A 22,177-nucleotide genomic window follows, 5' to 3' on the forward strand; every position below is an offset into this window, starting at 1 on the left:
ACCACAAACTTCCTGTAATGAGGTGACTTCCGAATGTAGTGGAGTACAGCACTCAGCTATGTTCAGATGTCCCCAAGAAAATAAATGGAGTGTTGGTTGAGCATGCGATAGGCCAATTGATCTGTTTTTGTGATCTGTGGTGGTCCCAGTGGTAAGACCTCCACTTGCCAGCTAGTTATCCCCTATCCTATCTATGACTCTTAATCTTGGATTAAAGGATAAGTTTCTGGAAGAAAAACGTATCCCCTATCCAAAGGGAGAGCGGAAGATTGATGAACAGCTCCCCCATAGAGCATTATGGAGGGGTCGTGGCGGCCTCCGCTTCGGGCGGGGGGTCGTAACGCGCTCCTGTGCTGAAGAACCAGGACTCCAAACAAAAGATCGCAGGGGGCCCCAGCGCTCAGAACCCCCCCCCCCCCCCACGCAATCTACAACTTTCTTCGGATAGGGCATAAGTTTTTCTTCATGATATTTATCCTTTAACCCCTTTAAGGGACTGATACAATTCAGTGATTGTATATAAAGATCCTAGAGCAGAATACAGCACATTAGCTTTTACTATTACTACATCTCATGAATGTATGCTCAACCCCCTATATAGCCACAATTTTAGATTAGATGACCATAACTATATTATTATCAATATTGGGATGTTTGCCAATACCTCAATGAAAGGCAAGGTCGGATTAGCTGCGATGGAAACAATAATCTAGCATAGCTCTGGCCTCCCGGATCACCTGACATAACACTCCACAACTTTTCTAAGAGTCTACATTAAAGGGGTACACCGCTGCTCAGAGTTTGGAACAAACTGTTCTGAACTCTGGAGCCGGAGCCAGGAGCCCGTGACGTCAAAGCACCGCCCCCTCATGACATCACGCCCCACCACCTCAATGCAAGTCTATGGGAGGGGGCGTTACGGCTGTCACGCCCCTTCCCATAGACTTGCATTGCTGGGGCGTGGGCGTGATGTCATGAGGGGGCGGGGCTATGACGTCCCGAGCTCCCGGTGCCGGCTCCAGCGTTCGGAACAGTTTGTTCCAAATGCTGAGCAGCGGAGTACCCCTATAAGGACTTAATGTATCTACCTGCCCAGTCACAGGATCTGACTGACCTGAGACAACGCATCACTGACACGGATGATGGAGGCGTCTGGATAAAATTGAACTAACGCCTAGACATCTGCCGTGTCACCAATAGAAATCACTTTGAACATTTGTAGTGTACGGATAAAACTTGGACAAATAGGGTGAATATTCAATTCTACATATTTGTGCTATGTTATTTTGATAATTTTCGATCATTTTGCACCATTTTTTTTTTATCGACTTGGATATCGACTTTCTCTGACTGACATAATCTCATATTAAATCTAAACTCTACATATTCTCACCACTTACTTTCCAAAAACTGGCTCTAAAGTGCAAGGGATATAATTCTCCTGGTCGCTGATGGACTTTTTGCCAATAGATATCTTCACGTAGGGGTCACACTGAAAAGGAACCCAAAAAAAGAAAACCAAGTGAACATATTAACAATCACTGGACTGAGGCCTCATTGATGGAGAACGTTCAAGGAATTCTACTTCATTTTGGCTCCAGTAAATGTCTTTTTATGAAAGAAAATAATCAAATAAAAAAGAGGAAGAAAGAAATTCAGAATGGATTGAAATTTTATAAGTTAGATGAAGCAGCATGTTCTGCCATTGTGTATACTACAAGGGCACGTCCAGTCACGTGAATATTAAATCCCTGGTGCAGTAAGTATTAAGAACATGTAAGGACAAGTGAGTGCTGTAATAGTGGTATTATTAGTTCTATATCACAGCCCATTATGGGCAATAGCATATGCGAAATCACCATCACCAACTTGTCACATATAAAACATAACTTTTAATTGTACTACTAGATAAAATGTTTAATCTGGTAAGATATTAAAGGGTACCTTTCATCAAAAAAACATTTGATATATATTATAGATTAATGTATGCAGAATAACTTTCCAATTGCATGTTATTAAAAAGTATGCTTCTTTCTATTTCATTTTCCAGTTTGAAAAAATGACCACTAGAGGTCTCCTACCAGTCCTGGCCACAATCCCTTTTTACAGATTTCAGACTCATGCTGGAGTCCTAAATCTCAGACTGCAGCCAGGACACAGACAAGCTAAGCCCTGCTCCCTGCCTGTCAATCAGACAGGCAGGAGCCAGCACTGTGCTCATAGCACAGCAGGGCATACTCCTGACTCTGCCTTACTGCATGCCCTCTATCTGAGCTCCGATATTTCTTCTCTCTGCACATGCAGTTGTAAACAGGGAGGAGAAGATTCAGAGCTGCCAGCTGAGCTTGTCTGTGTCCTGGCTGCAGTCTGAGATTTAGGACTCCAGCATGAGTCTGAATCTATAAAAAGGACTTGCGGCCAGGACTGGTAGGGAGACCTCTAGTGGTAATTTTTTCAAAGTGGAAAATTAAATAGAAAGAAGCATATTTTTTTAATAATATGCAAATGGAAAGTTATTCTGAATACATTAATCTATAATATATCAAAAGTTTTTTTGATGAAAGGTACCCTTTAAGAAAGAGAAAAGAGGTGCCAAAAAATATAACAACACACTCCAACAACAGTGTAGACATAGAACAACACTCAATCACAAATGAAGCACCGGCCCAACAGCAGGTCACAAGATGTATATAGTGGCAGATGATAAGCGGGGACAGTATTTCAGTAGGTTATTAGATAATGTATTCCAATTATATACAACAGGGTAGTCAAGCGTATTGTATAGAGTAAGGAAATGGTGTCCCCTATCTTTAAAGGTGGATAACATGTTTCCAGTGTTTGGAAAAAATGTTCCGGACACTTAGAGCCAGCGCCGGGAGCTCGTGACTTCATAGCCCCGCCCCTCATGACGTCACGCCCCACCCCCTCAATGCAAGTCTATGAGAGGGGGCGTGACAGCCGTCACACCCCCTCCCATAGACATGCATTGAGGGGGTGGGGTGTGACATCATGAGGGGGCAGGGCTATGAGATACCAAGCTCCAGGCGCCGGCTCTAAGCGTTTGGAACATTTTGTTCCAAACGCTGAGCAGCTGAGTACCCCTTTAAACAGCATTAATAAAAAGTTGCATATTTTGTCGCACGGGATAAAAAGTCGCACAAATAGTCGCAGAGAGGCTCCACACAAAGTGGTGTACTGAAGTAAGAAATGTCATCAGCACCAGATTTATCACTTGCCCTGCACCATGCAATGAATCTGGTGCAGGTAGACAGTTTCCACCACATGAATTAATGGGGTAAAAAGACGTTCACCTACTTGATGAACCCCCCCCCATAGATCTTGTGTCTATTCCCTGTTCAGGTCACATGTGTCAGTTTCCTGCACTCCGTTTCCTCACCTTGCCATTGGCGTCCTTGGGTTGCAGACCAAATGCTCGGACAATATAGACCCTGACCACACATTCCTGAAGCCCTTTTGCTGGGAGCTGACGGAATTGTCGAGGAGGGACGGGAACTGATGGATCATCAGGAAGAGAATATATTTTAAAGGAGCCCTGTAAGTAAAAAAGAATAAGATAATAATCTTTGTTCCTATAAATATATTATTTTTATGTAAACATTATTACTGTACACACAGGGATGGGCGTTAACAAGGGTTCGAGAGTCGGCTGCCAGTGCTCAAATATATTCCAGAGCTGTACTCACTATTCTGCTGGTGAGGTCACTGTGTCCATACATTACATTACTTATACTGTACTGATCCTGAGTTTATCCTGTATTATATTCCAGAGCTGTAGTCACTATTCTGCTGGTGAGGTCACTGTGTACATACATTACATTACTTATCCTGTCCTGATCCTGAGTTATATCCTGTATTATACTCCAGAGCTGTACTCACTATTCTGCTGGTGTGGTCATTGTGTACATACATTACATTACTTATCCTGTACTGATCCTGAGTTATAGTCTGTATTATACTCCAGAGTGGCACTCACTATTCTGCTGGTGAAGTCACTGTGTCTTATCTATTACTTATCCATTCATAGAAGTAAGTTTTTCACCAGGGATAGAGCATTGGAGAAAACTTGGGATAAGCTGATGAATGGTTTATGACGCTGATCACTCCCATGGGTATGGTCGTGTTCCTTCCAATAATGCTCCGGGCTCCTGGACATGCCAGGACCACAATTCTCCGCTCTCTTATTTTACAGTTATTTTCCGCTGGCTGTGTCAGATTTTCCCCTCTATATAATGATTGTTACACATTTATCTTCTGAGCCTCAGATAAGCCTTTCATTAGACATTGGTTGACGTTACGCTGACTGCTTCTGTGCCACATGACGGATAAGTCCTAATGAAGAATTATAATACACAAGGGCCCTGATGATATTTTCCACAGGTGAGCCATTGAAGTACTTGCTGTTATATAGGAATGGTTTCATCTGGCCCAGAGTCAGGGTTATTCTTCTGGATCTGACCCACTTATCCGCCCTGTGACCAAAGAATGCCCTAAATGCACTCATGGCTAGTGATGAGCGGCAGGGGCCATATTTGAATTTGTGATATTTTACAAATATATGGGCGAATATGTTCGTTCTCTTTTTTTTTTCCATGCGAAAATGTGTTATGAAATTTGCATAGTGCACATGCGCTATTAAATCTTTCCCCTAAAAGAAGGGAGGGATCAGTGTTCAGTCTGGAAGTGGCAATATTCGCATAAATATTCGCTTAAATTTGCACTAATAAAATAAATATTCGTCATTCTGAATATATATCACTATAGTGCCGATATTCGCAGTAAAAATTTGCATTTCGAATACTCGCGCTCAGCACTACTCATGGCTCACTAGATCATCACACCAACAGGAGGCAGTGTGTCAGTCCACAGCAAATGCAGGATTGAAGCTATTTTGGCTGTCAATGGTTAGACATGACATGAAGAGACGGGCGTGTAATGAAGAGACAGGGGTGTGTAATGAAGAAACAGGGGGTGCAATAAAGACAGGAGTGTAATAAAGAGATAGTTGTGTAATGAAGAGACAGGTGTGTAATGAAGAGACAGGTGTGTAATGAAGAGAATGTGATGGGCTCGGGGTTTAGAAACCACGAGTAGCATCATCATTCACCATGGTTTACCTTAAATTCTCCGACTACTGAAGGGTCTTCAGCCTCATCTTGTGTTCTGCCTCTATACAGCTTGAATGTACGACAGAAGTCCGAGAGCCCCTCATAGTCGTCTATGTTCTCCAACTCAGTGTCCAGCACCTGCCAAATAGATACAATCATTACAAATCATTGTACATACAAATTATAGATCAGAAAGACAGAAAAGAGCAGCCATCTTGTGACTCTGGATCGGTTTCCTTTGTTTTAAAGGAATGGTATGGAGGTGGTGCCGAGCATAGTGTCCAGACAGCAGAAGGGCAAGCAGGTGCACCATGGTGCACATCACATTATACAAGGAGAAACAATAAAACTTTCTGAATTAAAAAAAAAGGAAAATGAGGTATATAAACAGAATCAGTATGTCAACAAAATTTTGTTGACATAAAGGAGACATAAAGGAGAACTCCAGCGAAAATTACTTGTCCCCTATCCACGATCAGCTAGGTGATAAGTACCTGATTGTAGGGGGGTCCGACCACTGGGACTCCCCGCGATCTCCCGGACGCAAGTTTGGCTCTTTCAGTGAGGAGCGCGTGTCCTCTACCTGTAAATGGCACATGCTCCATTCGTTTCTATGGGAGCACCAATGATGCCCAAGTTCTGTACTCGGGCCTTTTCGGCACTCCCTTAGAAATAAATGGAGGACCTGCCACCCGCAACATGCACTCCTCACTGAGTGCCAGGGCCCATTCAGGAGATTGCGGGGGGTCTGAATTCTGGGACCCCCGACAATCTCCTGAATGTGCCCTGCCACTCAGTGAGGAGTGCAAGCTGCAGGTGGCACACGCTCCATTCATTTCTATGTGAGCACCGAAAAGCTATCAGCTACTTATCATCTATCCTGTGCATAGGGGATAAGTTTATTTGTGCTGGATTTCTCCTTTAAATACTGGATCTACTGTACATGGAGTCACCTGTGGTAAATTCAGCTGATTCGGCAGGATTTGTAAAAGACACACCCCTGTCTATATAAGGTCTGTCACAGCTGACAATGTATATCAGAGCATAAAAAATAAAAATCAAGCCATGAGGAGAAAGAGCTGCCTGTAGAACTCAGAGACAGGATTATATGGAGGCACACATCTGGAGAAGGGAACAAAACATTTATGATGCACTGAAGAACACAGTGACCTCCATAATTGTTAAATGGAAGAAGTTTGGAACAACCAGGACTCTTCCTAGGACTGCCTCCCCACCAAACTAATGGATGGAGAAAAGCCTCGGTAAGAGAGGTGTACAGATGCGAGAAGCTTCCAGAAGGTCAACAATCACTGCAGCACTCCACCAATCTGTGCTTTATGACAGAGTGGTCAGAAAGAAGCTTCTGCTCAGCAATAGACACATTAAAGCAGCCAGGAGTTTTCAGAAAAGAACCTAAAGGACTTTCAGACTGTGAGAAACAAGAATCCTTTGTCTGATGAAACCAAGATTAAGCTTTTTGTCCCCAATTCTAAGTGTCATGTCTGGAGGAAACCAGGGGCTGCCCATCACTTGCCCAATTCCAACCCTACAGTAAAACATTGTGGGTAGCATCATGTCTGGAGGAAACCAGGCACTGCTCATCACCTGCCCAATACCATCCCTACAGTGATCATGGTGGGGGCAGCATCATGTCTGGAGGAAACCAGGCACTGCCCATCACCTGCTCAATACCATTCCTACAGTGATCATGGTGGGGGCAGCATCATGTCTGGAGGAAACCAGGCACTGCCCATCACCTGCCCAATACCATCCCTACAGTGAAGCATGGTGGGGTTAGCATCATGTCTGGAGGAAACCTGCCCCTGCCCATCACCTGCCCAATATCATCCCTACAGTGAAGCATGATGGGGGCCGCATCATGTCTGGGGGAAACGAGGCACTGCCCATCACCTGCCCAATACCATCCCTACAGTGAAGCATGGTGGGGGCAGCATCATGTCTGGAGGAAACCTGGCACTGCCCATCACCTGCCCAATACCATCCCTACAGTGAAGCATGATGGGGGCCACATCATGTCTGGGGGAAACGAGGCACTACCCATCACCTGCCCAATACCATCCCTACAGAGATCATGGTGGGGGCAGCATCATGTCTGGAGGAAACCAGGCACTGCCTATCACCTGTCCATTACCATCCCTACAGTGATCATGGTGGGGGCAGCATCATGTCTGTAGGAAAACAGGCGTTGCCCATCACATGCCCAATACCATCCCTACAGTGAAGTATGGTGGGGGGGCAGCATCATGTCTGGAGGAAACCAGGCACTGCCCATCTCCTGCCCAATACCATCCGTACAGTGATCATGGTGGGGGCAGCATCATGTCTGAAGGAAACCAGGCACTGCCCATCACCTGCCCAATATCATCCCTACAGTGATCATGATGGGGGCAGCATCATGTCTGGAGGAAATCAGGCACTGCCCATCACCTGCCCAATACCATCCCTACAGTGAAGCATGGTGGGGGCAGCATCATGTCTGGAGGAAACCTGGCACTGCCCATCACCTGCCCAATACCATCCCTACAGTGATCATGGTGGGGGCAGCATCATGTCTGGAGGAAACCAGGCACTGACCATCTCCTGCCCAATACCATCCCTACAGTGATCATGGTGGGGGCAGCATCATGTCTGGAGGAAACCAGGCACTGCTCATCACCTGCCCAATACCATCCCTACAGTGATCATGATGGGGGCAGCATCGTGTCTGGAGGAAATCAGGCACTGCCCATCACCTGCCCAATACCATGCCTACAGTGAAGCATGGTGGGGGCAGCATCATGTCTGGAGGAAACCTGGCACTGCCCATCACCTGCCCAATACCTTCCCTATAGTGAAGCATGTGGAACAGTATCATGTGTGGGGACAGGGAGACTGTTAAGGGAAAGCTAAATGAAGCAAATTAAAGAGATATTCTTAATAAAAAATCTGATCCTGCGTGCTCTGGACCACAGAATGGGCCTAAGATTCACCTTCCAAAAAAAACAATGACTCTAAGCACATGGCCAAGACAACACAGAAGTGAATGTTCTTAAGTGGCCCAGCTAGAGCCCTGACTTGCACCCAGCCAAACATCTCTGAAGTACTATAGAGACAAAAAAGACAAGAGGAGCGCGATCCTAGTGAAATACCATTAAAAATTCAGGCAATGTTGGCAATAATATTATGCTCACCGGAATGTGTTATGCTTAGAGCATAATATCTATAACAGCTCATAAGATAGCGGGTCAGCAGCCTTGAAACACCCGATCCTCCAGGGGAGTCGGCAGACAGAGATAAAACTCGGTAGTAAAAAAAGAAAGAATTTCTCCAAAAACAGGCGCTTCTCCCAATAAAAGGTTTTCTTTATTCCATCAAGGTAGATATAAAAGATTAAAAAGCACTTTCAACGCGTTTCTAGCTCGGACCAAGCTCTTTATTAAGACGTGTCTTTATCAAGACAAACATCTCTGAAGAGACCTTTAAATGTTTTCCACCAATGGTCTCCATCCAACCTGACAGAGCTTGAGAGGATCTGCAGAGAAGAATGGCAGAAACTCCCCGAATCCAGGTGTGTAAACCTTGTGGCCTCATCCCCAAAAAGACTGGAAGCTAAATCGCTGCCAAATGAGCTCTCACTTTGTTATTGTAGGGTATTGAGCGAGGTATTTTTGAGTTTTTTTTTGTATTTTTACACAAAGAGCAAAATAACAAAGTGTGAAAAGATCTGAAGACTTTCCGAATGCTAGGTATCTGCTGTCTGTAGGTGGTGCAGATCAAGTCTTGCCCTGAGGGCAGCTCCCAAATGTGTTCTGCACACCTTAGAACTATATCTAGGACTCTTATTAAACACGTTCATTACGAACAAGGTCACAGCTCTATAAAATTCCCATTGTAGCAGCATTTATTCCCGGCCAACATCTGCAGACCCTATCGTAGGAAATGTGTTCTCTGCAGAACAGATCACCGCTCTAAGCCTGCTAAGGCCGCGTTTGAAGATGAACATTATGCTCAATGTTGACTTCAACGTCAAACTGGGAAAAATCCAAAACAAATGGTAAATGGGAATAATGGTCCGAGCATCAATGAGTTATTAGCCTGTAACATTTGAATAATTATGCCGTTTCCTTCCCACACGTTTTCTATAAGGGGATTTGTGGCTGAGCCAGAGAATTACTATCCTGCAGAAGAACAGAAGTCCAACAGAGCGTCAGAGGCCAACCGAATGCTGTGACATGTCCAAGTGGTCTATTAAATTGTGCTCTGTCTTTGTGTGGTCAGCAGATGACTGCTTAACAACATCCCAAAGGTTCCTGCCCTAATTCTGGCAGCTCCATTGCTCCCAAGACAATTCTATTTCCATCAAGCTGTCCACCAATATATGGAGGTTTCGGCTGTATTTCAAGGTGTTTCTCAACATTCGAATATAAAATTGTATTAGGAACATTATTTGTTTCTTTGCATGTCTCAACAGGAACTACTGTTGGCTAAGGAATAGTAGCCGAGATGTAGAGTCTCTTAGGATTGAGCTACATGATGACTTTGGGTATAACTCATGGCAAGAGTGATCTCATACCTAGTAATACATTAACCCACACAATGATAATAAAACATAAAAAACTATAACTTACACTCTAATATTGCATTCAAAACCGATAGAGGTCAATGGATAAAGCAATTTATGGTGCAACTACTGCTCCTTCCATCGTCTTTTCTGTCAACACATTGGCCCACATTTATCATTGTAGGTGTAAGTGAAGCATTTTTTTACACCCTTTTTTTGTGTGCTGGTAATGTGTAGGAGCACCAAATGTATTAAATGTTCACAGAGCATTTGATAAATTTTGTGCAGGTAAACATTTTCTGAAATTTCTCTCTTCACATACACCAAAAAGCTACGCCAGGTCTGGGATGGTGTAGTTTTAGACACTTTTCAGTGGCTTTGCGCCTTTTCAATTCAGCGTATACCGTGGACTGAAATTTATGAACTGCGCCTTTTTGTAAAAAGGCGCAGTTCATAAATTTCAGTCCACGGCATACGCTGAATTGAAAAGCGTGTACTGCTAGTCCAAAACATCTGGAATGACTGAAATATTCTACCACCAAAAGGCGCAAAATAACACACAGTGCACCAAAATAGCGCCTTTTGTACGGAGAAAAAAAGGTGTAAACTCATTGATAAATGTCAGCCAATGGATTTACCTTCCACTGACTTATACAGGGAATGAGAAAGTTGGGTCTTTCTTCAGAAATCGTCACAGTGACCTTCTTATACATGCAAGTACAAATCTTATTCTATAAATACTATATCAGAGGTCCCCAACCCAGTCCTCGAGGCCACCAACAGTTCAGGATTTGAATTTTTTCCTGTCCTATTCCAATGGAGTAACTGAAAAACACCCAGAATGTTGGAGGGCCTTGAGGACTGGGTTGGGAACAACTGTTCTATGTCATGAGTAGACACCATCTTTGGTTTTCTATCTGTATAATGGCAGGAGCAAGGGGGGACTAGTAGAAGAAAAGGGCCAGGTTGAAGAACAAGTGTAGATCATCCATTTCTCCTCCATTCCTATACCAGTTTTGGTATCTGGATCAGTACAGAAACCCTGATATGGATAAGTATAAGAAAAAAAGTGGACACTGCTGTGGCCAAAAGACTATAATGCGATTCTTGGCGTCTCACAAACACACATATATATCTATATATATATATATATATAAAACTCAACTTGTGTGTATGTGTGTGTGTGTGTGTATGTTCCAGCATCACGTCCAAACGGCTAAAGATATTAACATGAAACTTGGTCACATGTTACTTATATGTCAACAACAAACATAGGATCGGTGATTTAAATCTTACTCACCCCCATTTGCCAGGGTCAGGGTTTTTGTTTAAAGTCCTATACAAGTCTATGGGAAATATATGTTAATGAATAACTTCCAAAGGCTGGAGATATTTCAATAATACTCGGTCACATATTACTTATATGTCCACTAAAAATATAGGATAGTTAATGTAATCCTTTACTACCCCCATTTGTGAGGGTCGGGTTTTTTGTTTAAAGTCCCATGCAAATCTATGGGAAATGTATGTTCCCACATAACTTCCGTACAGCTGGAGATATTTCAATAATACCGGGTACACATATTACTTATATGTCAAATAAAAAGATATGATAGTTAAATTAACTCTTACATACACCCTTATATAAAAGATGCAAGTATATGGGACTTCCAGTACCTTACTCCACAAGCTCCGCTCTGTATCTCCTGGTGAATGTGTCAATCCGGCTTGAAGCCACACTCCATCTCACAAACACACGCCCACATTTTAAGCCATACCCCTTTTATTGTCTACCCTTTTTGTGCATCGGTCTGGCTTGCAAATCACACCCAGTCCCACAAAGCCACATCCCCTTCTATTTTCAGCTTACAATATCTTCATCACAAATCAGTCCCACCTGAGGACAGGATATCAGGATCAGACATAAGGAAAGGATATGAGGTAGGGATATGTGGTCCGTCAGGATATGAGGTCTGTATATGAGGAAGGGATATAATGACGGTATATGAGGTTGGGATATGAAGACGGGATGTGAGGACAGGATATGAGATCGGGATATAAGGTCAGAATATGAGGACAGGATATGAGGTTGAGATAGGAGGATGGGAAATGAGGTTAAGATAGGAGGTCGGGATATGAGGATGGGATATGAGATTGAGATATGAGGACAGAATATGAGGATGGGATAGGAGGTCGGGATAGGAGGTCGAGATATGAGGACGGGATATGAGGTCGAGATAGGAGGACGGGATAGGAGGTCGAGATAGGAGGACGGGATAGGAGGTCAGGATATGAGGACAAGATATGAGGTCGGGATAGGAGGACAGGATATGAGGTTGAGATATGAGGATGGGATAGGAGGTCAGGATATGAGGTCAAGATATGATGACGGGATATGAGGTCGGAATATATGGACGCGATATGAGGTTGAGATATGAGGACGGGATATGACAACAATATATGAGGATGGGATACGAAGTCAAAAGCTTCCTCCTTTGTTGATTTTCCTCCCCAACACGGATTAGGACGGAAAAACTTGGCAACGCCGGGTACACAGCTAATATATATATATATATATATATATATATATATATATATATACACACTAGCTGAGTACCCGGTTTTTCCTACCGAATCCTTGGGGGAGGGGGGGGGAAGCAACAAAGGAGGAAGCTTTTTTCCTCATATCCCATCCTCACATCCTGACCCCATATCCCCTCCACATATCCCAATCCAATTTCATCTCCTCATATCCAGACCCCATATCCCGTCCCTATATCTGACCTCATATCCAGACCTTATTTTTTTTCTCATATCCCGTAACCATATCCCATCTCCATATCCCAACCTCATATCCCGACCTCAGATCCTGTCCTCATATCCCGACCTCATATGCCGTCCCCATATCCCATCCCCATATCCCGTCCCCATATCTGACTTCATATCCCCACCTCATATCCCGTCCTTGTATCCCGACCTTGTATCCTGTCCTCATATCCCAACCTCATATCCAGACCCCATATCCCGACCTTATATCTCGTCCTTATATCCCATTCCCATATCCAGTCCCCATATCCCGTCCCCATATCTAATCTTCATATCTAATCCTCATATGCCATCCTCATATCCCGTCCCCATATCTAATCCTCATATCCTGTCCTCAGCCAGGTGTGGCTGAGTTGTGATGAAGATATTGTAAGCTAAAAATGCAAGGGGTGTGGCTTAAAGGGTGGGCGTGTATTTGCAAGATGGGGCATGGCATGTGGGGGGGGGGTGTGTGTCTTGCCAGCTGGACTGACACATTCACCAGGAGATGCATAGCAGAGCTTGTGAAGTAAGGTACCAGAAGTCGTATATACTTGCATTGGACTTTAAAAAATAAATAAAAAAAAAAACATTTCGCAAATGAGGGTAGGCTAGGATTAAATTAACTGTCCTATATTTTAAGTGGACATATAAGTAACATGAAAATAGTATTATCAAAATATCTCCAGCCGTTTGGAAGTTACGCAGTAACATATATTTCCCATAGACTTGTATGAGACTTTAAACAAAAACCCTGACTATCACAAATGGGAGTGGGTAAGGGTAAAATTACCTATCCTATGTTTGTTGTTGACATATAAGTAACATGTGTGCCAAATTTCATGTTAATATCTTTAGCCATTTGAAAGTGATGCTGGAACATACATATATACACACATACACACAAATTTGGTGCTCCCACACACACATATGTACATACATACACACATACATACATACACACATACATACATACACACATACATACATACAGAAATACACACATTGGGGGGCATTTATCATTTTAGGTGTAAGTGAAGCATTTTCCTACACCTTTTTTTGTGTGCTGGTAATGTGTAGGAGAACCAAATGTATTAAAGGGGTTATCTAGAAAAAAACTTATATATATATATATATATATATATATATATCAACTGGCTCCAGAAAGTTAAACAGATTTGTAAATTACTTCTATAAAAAAAATCTTAATCCTTTCAGTACTTATGAGCTTCTGAAGTTAAGGTTGTACTTTTCTGTCTAAGTGCTCTCTGATGACACGTGTCTCGGGAACCACCCAGTTTAGAAGAGGTTTGCTATGGGGATTTGCTTCTAAACTGTGCGGTTCCCGAGACAGGTGTCATCAGAGATTACTTAGACAGAAAAGAACAACCTTAACTTCAGAAGCTCATAAGTACTGAAAGGATTAAGATTTTTTAATAGAAGTAATTTACAAATCTGTTTAACTTTCTGGAGCCAGTTGATATATAAAAAAAAAAAGTATTTTCCTGGATAACCCCTTTAAATGGTCACAGAGCATTTCATAAATTTTGTGCAGGTCACATTTTCTGAAATTTTACTCTTCACATACACCATAAAGCTACGCTAAGTCTGGGCTGGTGTACTTTAGAGACTTTTCAGTGGCTTTGCGCCTTTTTTTGCGCCTTTTCACAAAAAGCCGGCAGTTCATATAACCCTTCCATATTATGTACGTGTAGGTAAAGGAAATGCAGACGGCACCAAGTGTTAAACCCAAGTCAGAGGTACAAAGTATCCAGCAAAGTAGATAAGTACAGCTGAACCAATCAGAAACTGGCTGGGTGGTGGTGCTAGGACAAATGAAAAGGATAGCTAGTACTATCATAGGTAGAAAGCATAAAAAGACATATCCGCACTCACCACCGGATTCGGCATAAGACGCTCCTACATGGAGATCTCCATGTAGGAGCGTCTTATGCCGAATCCGATGGTGAGTGCGGATATGTCTTTTTATGCTTTCTACTTATGATATTACTTCCATATCATGTGTATTGCCAAAATCTGTGGATTTCAACTCAAAATGCGTAAACCAAAAAGGCACAAAAAAGGCGCAAATAAACCCTGCTTGCGCCTTTTTTGCGCCTTTTCTAGACACAAAAAACAGTCTAAAGACAATGATAAATGTCGGCCATTGAGTTTTTTTATGATGGCCCAGACTTACTAAGTGCTGTCCCAGTGCTATTGTATGGTGACAAACTGTGCAGGACTGCACTGTCAATAAGAAAGGGTTAATGTAAAGGGTATAGAGGGGAAATCTTCCTTCTGTCCTTAGAGTAGCTAACTCCATGATAGGGGGCCCATTTTTTCCCCATTGGCCCCTCTCTTTTTTATGTAAGATGCTTGGATAAATTGTTTTTGCCATATGGATTTATGATTTATGGTCCAATGGCTCTGCCACCAGCGTCAACACCATACTCCAGACACGATTAGATATGAACTGGCTACCACATCTTTATCTGACTTTATGCAAAAAGAAGAAAACTGTCTCTCTAGTCAATGGCCGACCCACTGAAGAGACTCAAAACATAACTAAGGATTTTAGGCTAGCCAGAGTGTCTGCCAAAAAAGGCAAAAAAATCCATCTTTTTTGAGGATTCCTGTCCCTCTTTAGTACACAGCAAGGTACTGAATGGATAGCCGAGATGACTTTGATGTAGCTCTTGGTTGGTATTGTTCTTCTTGAGGAAACGTCTATTTGGAGACAGGAATCTTGCATGCTACATAGATATTTCAGAAGATTTTATACCAAGATTCAGTACATGGAAATTTAAAGGGGTTGTCCAAAGCTACATATTCTATTGATTGCATTTCAGATGATAAACATGGAGTCCTACATTGGTGACCATTTATATTATCTGAAGTCAGGGGCCAGGTTGGACACAATGTTCCTTTCTGGAAGTGTACCAGCACCCATCAATGGAAATCTGCAGAGGCGTAACAGGGCCCACAACTATAATGCTTCATTTATTGCACTGATCATCTTACATGGGGGTAAGATACCTTAAGGGCCCAGCAGATATAGTGGTAAATATTCACGACACTCACCATAGGGTTTATCCAATCTTTATTTCAATTTACACAACCTAAACTAAGCAAGCCATCTATTCTGATCTTAAAGGGGTACTCCGCCCCTAGACATCTTCTCCCCTATACAAAGAATAGGCGATAAGATGTCTGATGGCGGGGGTCCCGCCACTGGGGACCCCAGCAATCTCCACGTGCTGCACCCGGCATTCGTTTAGAGTGTCGGGATCAGTGTCGGAGGCTCGTGACATCACGACCCTCTGCCCTGCATGGCCAGCCATCTGGCAGAGAGCGAAGTTCGCTCTGTGCACCGGATGTCTAGGGTGCTGCAGCCAAGATCGCGGGGGTCCCCAGTGGTGGGAGCCCCACAATCAGACATCTTATCCTGTATCCTTTGGATAGGGGATAAGATGTCTAGGGCAGAGTACCCCTTTAATGTCAGACATTTTTAAGATTCTTCATGTCCATCCTTTACTTTAGGTCTTTCAATTCAGTTTTGATCCTCGCTCTTAACTGCGCCTCGCCTTAGCAAAGAAAAAAATTGCAATAAACTATGTTTCTATCTTCCCATAACTGCTGGGTGATTTCTAATATTTTGCATGGTTTAGTGAAGAAGGTCACTTTTCCACATGTATTAGAATTTAGAGTTTGTTTTCTTTTATCTCTTGGCTTTCACACTACGAGGCCTGAAATGTTTTTGAAAAAAAAAAAAAAGTAAATATAATAAAATTAAATTATCTCTCCAATGGATTTTGCGGCTGTATCTAATAAACCAAGTCTTGGACCCTACATTATTATTGTTAATAGAAAATAACTGGAGATGGTGATGGCTGCGGAGGACTCTTTTTGGTCTTGTCTCTACGACAGTTTTATTTCTGATTGGACGTTAATGCTCTGGATTTTGGCTCCCGTCCCGTGTTACAATTTACACTGTTCTAGCCTCTGTTTTGTTGATGCCTGAAGAAGCGGTGACTGTTATTTTTGGTCTTAGAAGCCAAGAATATGTAGCAAGGTTTCCAGAGAACGGGATGGACTGTGCTGGTGACAGCTCTCCACCGGTAGCCATAATGTAATTATCAAGTTGTGTATTCCAACAGCTGCCCCCGGTGCCAAGACAAATGAAGGCCGAACCAAAACACTCCAGATTTTTCTAATTTATAGTGTGATCTCTGAAGCATCCTTTTGCCTGGTAGGAATTCCTCACAAGACAACATGGCCTGTCTCGAGTACACAATCCTGTCTCCCTATCTGGAAGGTATTTTTTTGAAATCTTAAGGGGGATATATATATATATATATATATATATATATATATAATACACCTCTATCAGAAAAACATTAAAAACTTAACACATTGGATCTCATCTTTAGTCAAACAAGACTCAGCGTTTACTAAAACACATTTAAGGCCTTCTTTTGTTTCAGTGCAATCATCCATTGACTGAACATTTAGTTTGTTTGAGATCATCCTAACTCGCCATCAGTGGCAAATATCATCGAAAAGAAGTATCGGACATGTTGGATTTCGATTGGCCGAACCATTTGTTCAGGAGCCACCTTCTCTTCTGTCATCATTTAGAACGCATGCTGCCAAAGATGTGTTCACGTTTATTAGTTTTGAGTGGCCATTATTTTGTATTTATTTATAGAGCGCCAAAATATTTTCCAGCACTGTGTATTAATGGCCGTCACTCACATCGGTCTCCATCCCTATTGAGAATTACAATCTAAATTATAAATGTACCTGAACTCCAAAGAACAAAGCAGCCGGCACTACCGCAATACCACTACAAATAGATAAATAGACTGGTGGATACAGGTGACTATGGTGGGCTGCGCTACACGGCAAGATAAAAAAGCATGTGTATATATGTAACACCAAAGAAAAAAAACGGAGCACTCAGCATGATGATAGCAGGCAGATGGCAGAAAACTTTCAGTTCATAGACTTCATCGGTCCAGGCAAGGAGGCGGCAGATGATACTGGGGGGAGTTCAGATGTCGGGCCACAGACTGTATCATGCCTTAGGCGCTTCGTCAGGCCGCTGTGACAGCGGCCTGACGAAGCGCCTAGGGGCGTGATACGGTCCGTGGCTCGATGTCCGAACTCCCCCCAGTATCATCTGCCGCCTCCATGCCTGGACCGATGAAGTCTGTGGACTGAAAATTGTCTGCCACCTGCCTGCTATCATCATGCTGAGTGCTCCGTTTTTTTCTTTGGTGTTACATAAATTATAAATTTACCAATCATTGTGTTTTTGAAGAACGCTGGAGGAACATAAGAGAACATACAAACTCCATGCATAAGTAGTCCCTGTTTTGATTAGAACCAAGAACCCCAACACTGTATGCCAACAGAGCCCCCACTACTGAGAAATCCTATAGGTTCTAGTAAACATATTTATGGCATACTGCCAACATTTTTTGATTTAAGTGGCCCAGTTTTAAGAAGAAAGATGTCCACACTTGTAAAGTACAGTAAAACAAAAGTAAGAAAAATGCTAATTCTATACTCCCATACTTTTCTGCTACAATTTTGGAAAAAACAGAACATAAAAATGTGCACCCCTAGATATAGTCATATAGAACATTGAAGACAATCATAAGGTGCTAGGTTGATCCCACTGATGAGTACATTAGTAGATTGGTTAATCAATATTCTCACAGCATACTGCTATCACACACAGCTATAGTTAGTCTAAAAGTAGAAATTCACTAACCTGAAGGGTGTCAAAGCCTTTTTCCAAGTAGGTCCCACACTTGTCCTTTTCCCCAATGGATGCATAGAATTTACTCCACCAGTCAATGAATTCTTCTTCCTGTTAGATGAAAAGAATGAAAGTCAGTCCCTCAAAAAATTCTCAATGGACATCTCTAATTATGTCAACACATCGAAGCTTGACTTCCCAAGACCACCAGTGAACCTGCCTCCAGAATTTCCAGAATTTGCCAAAACTTTGGTCAACCTAATCCTATCAGGACGACGAAAAAGAGAACTGAGAACAAGACTAAATATTAACTTTTTGCGATAGTTTTCGCCTTTGGCCATAAAATAAAATCAGAAATGCCACAAAATAATTACATATTGTGGTTGAGTAATCCCGCAAGGGATTATATCACCTAAAATGTTCTCTTTTCTCCATACTGACACATTAATACACCGCTAACAGCCAACGTAGATGTTTCATTCTTCCCAATGACAAATGCAGGGAAAGTCAAGGTCATGACGGCTAAAAGTGGACCCACCCAATGTTTGTGTCTACCTTGGCAAGAAGACGTGTGATTTTATTCCTCGTATTAGATGGCCTGGTAGATTGTTACCGGAATGTGACCTGCTCGTAATTCGTTTCATATGTCCCCACCGAGCTGGCAGCGGGAGAGGTTCACACCTCGGCGAGGCATGGACGGTCCCAACGACACTGGAAAAACTAAAGCTGGGTTCCCATCAGACGGAATCGTTCAAGAGGCTGCATTGTTGTGGAAATGGCATTGAGTTCTTTAATATTTAACCTTCTTATTTAGGAATACAGCCAAACGTTTTTATATTATAGAAAGAGTATTTAAAGATTATTTCCATCCAATACTTCATGGCTGTATGATAGTAAAATGGAAAATGCAGAGATGGCCAAAGTTTACTATTCATCACTCCTGGTATACGTGATCACTTGCCAACAGGGGTCAGAAGGCCAGCACGCTCCTCATAGTTGAGGTTCCTACCACCAGCAGACATCTATGGCATCTTTAAGAGGTTATTCCTATGTAATTTTATGGGATCCAATAGGATAAGGCTGCTAGGATATGCCATCTCTTTGTGGTCAATGGACGTCCAACCTCTAAGATCAAGACTGAGAGGCCAAAAAGCTGACTTAGAGCTGTTTCCCATTCAAGGGAACCTGTCCTCTGTTTCAAGCTGCCTGATCCATGGGCAACGTGCAATAGGCTTGGGCACCCTCATTATAACACATTACATGACATACAGTCACTTAGGTTGGTTCATCGTTGAGCTTGACTGATACATATAGGGAGAGACCTATCAATCTCGGAGAAGCCGGAGAACAGTCATTCTCCTTGACTGTATACCCAGGCCTGGTGCAAGGATTTTTGCCACCCTAGGCGAAAGCTAATTTTGCCGCCCCTTGACCCTACCCATTGGCTCTGCCCTTTGACACGCTCCCACCTTACTACTGGGGTGACACACTGTAACAAACCTCCTTCTCGTGTAATTAACTTACTTGGAAGGGTTTTGCTGGATTGGCGGGTGCTTCAGATGCTGGCTAACTTTATTGCTGCGAGCAGAGCGGCACCCCCATCAAGAGTGCACTCTAGGCAGCTGCCTATTTTGCCTATAGGCAGAGCCGCCCTGGGAATTCAAGATTCCTCTTGAAAACACTGATTTTTCTGAATAAATTTTTCTGTGATACACCAGACAGCATGACATGTGACTAATTTAGATATACTGGGCAGTATCATGCCTAATAGGCTTAGATACGGCATCTCCATTAAGAGTATTTTGTGTGTAAATTTTTATTTATTTTATTTTTATTAAGTCACTTAATTTAGTGCACTTTTAATTCATGTTAAAATGCAGGTTTACATTCACATTTTTGCACTTTTTTTTTGGGGGGGGGGGATTTATGCTGGGAGTTTTGCAACAGCTAGAGGTCCACAATTCGCAAACCACTGCTGTACACAACTAGATCAGCTCGGGATACGCCATATGTATCTAAGCAAGATCCAACCATCTACAGCAACAGTAACCTGGGACCCCTTTTAACTCTTTAGCTGCCGTGCATTGTGAGAGTCTGGTGACCCTGACGTCACACTTCACATAATAATAATAATAATAAATCACAAAGGCCTTTTTTTTGCCGGGCAGTAACTTTTACATTTCGGCACAGATTCTGCAGCCGATTCATGAAACGTTCCGAGGAATAATGATGTCTATTTTAGTAATCTGCAGAATTCCATCACGCTGACCTCATGGAGAAAACCCTAATAGAGGCTTATTGGATTTTTGACTTGAGCCAGCCGTACCGGGGGCTCTATATGAACCTCGTGAATAGACATTGTTTTCAATGAGAGTTTCCCATAAATTACATTTCATCGTCCCACGAGCCACTGGGCAGGGGGGATGTTTGCCCTCTTGGGTCGTGCTGGGTCCCCCCCCACAAGTGTAACTTACCCAGAGGATCTTCTGCAGCCGGAAGACAAGAGAAGCTCTTTAGATTGAGTCATGTATAACCCCCCCAATTCCGCACCCCCCCATTCCTCACATGCAGTGTATGAAGCAGCGATAACACATAATGAGGATGCTGCACCACTTACTGTGAAAAATCCGACAATTTGCGTGAGTACCACGTGCTCATGTATCTAAGCATATGTTCTACCATGCTGCCAGACCATTGAATGTAATCCTGTGTGATACCGTGCGGCTGACCTGATGTATCCAATCCTGTGTGATACCATGCTGCCAGACCAGTGTATCAAACCCTATGTGATACCATGCTACTGACATGGTGTATCTAATCCTGTGTGATACCATGCTGCCAGTCCAATGTATCTAACCCTATGTGATACCATGCTACTGACATGGTGTATCTAATCCTGTGTGATAGCATGCTGCCAGTCCAATGTATCAAACCCTATGTGATACCATGCTACTGACAAGGTGTATCCAATCCTGTGTGATACCATGCTGCTGACATGGTGTATTTAATTCTGCGTGATACCATGCTGCCAAACCAATGTATCTAATTCTGTCCACAATATATCTAATTCTGTGTGATACTATGATGCCAAACCAATGTATCGAATCCTATGTGGAACCCTGCTGTTGGACTGATGTATCTAATCCTGTGCGATGCTGTGCTGTGCTGTGTGATACAGTGTTGCTGATCTGTTGTATCTAATCCTGCGTGGAGTTGTGCTGCTATTCCGGTGAAACTAATTCTGTTTTATATTGTGCTGCAGAAATGATGTATCTAATTTTGTGTCATATTTTGTTGCTACAACAACGTATCTAATCCTGTACTGCTATACCAATGTATCCAAAGCTATGTGATACTGTGTTGGTACTGTCTACTGAGCCATGTGCCTAATCCAGTGTTTCCCAACCAGGGTGCCTCCAGCTGTTTGAAAAACTACAACTCCCAGCATGCCCAGACAGCCAAAGGCTGTCTGGGCATGCTGGGAATTGTAGTTTTGCAACAGCTGGAGGCACTCTGGTTGGGAAACAATGGTCTAATCCCATCGTATGGGATCTACTAAACAGGTGTATCTAAGCATACCATCTGATACAGTATAGTGTGTAAGCCTATGGGGAGAGTTATTCAAAACCGTGTAGAGCAGTGGTGTTCAACCTGCGGACCTCCAGATGTTGCAAAACTACAACTCCCAGCATGCCCGGACAGCCTTTGGCTGTCCAGGCATGCTGGGAGTTGTAGTTTTGCAACATCTGGTGGTCCACAGGTTGGAGACCACTGGTGTAGAGGAAGAGTGATGTGGTTGCCCTTAGCAACCAATCAGATCGCTGCTTTCATTTTTAAAGAGAGGCCTGTGAAAAATGAAAGCAGTGATCTGGTTGCTATGGGCAACTGGGCAACTTTCCCTTTGCACAGGTCTGGATA

At 42.9% G+C, this 22,177-nt stretch overlaps 1 protein-coding gene across 3 annotated transcripts in view; it reads right to left on the bottom strand.

Annotated features, from left to right (window-relative positions):
* Positions 1-22,177, bottom strand: part of DYSF (dysferlin) — a 438,078-nt gene that overhangs the window by 32,915 nt on the left and 382,986 nt on the right. For 2 of the 3 annotated variants that reach the window (XM_056552799.1, XM_056552789.1), the window contains exons 42-45: positions 18,272-18,370; positions 5,136-5,264; positions 3,398-3,553; positions 1,401-1,492 (exon numbers count right to left, since the gene is read on the bottom strand). In XM_056552799.1, the coding sequence (XP_056408774.1) occupies positions 1,401-1,492; positions 3,398-3,553; positions 5,136-5,264; positions 18,272-18,370 (476 nt within the window). Of the gene's footprint in view, positions 1-1,400; positions 1,493-3,397; positions 3,554-5,135; positions 5,265-18,271; positions 18,371-20,733; positions 20,746-22,177 lie in introns of all 3 variants that reach the window. The other variant, XM_056552788.1, reaches the window with a different exon arrangement.

This window comes from Hyla sarda, chromosome 1, assembly GCF_029499605.1.
Source record: "Hyla sarda isolate aHylSar1 chromosome 1, aHylSar1.hap1, whole genome shotgun sequence".
In the NCBI taxonomy this organism is placed as follows: Eukaryota; Metazoa; Chordata; class Amphibia; order Anura; family Hylidae; genus Hyla; species Hyla sarda.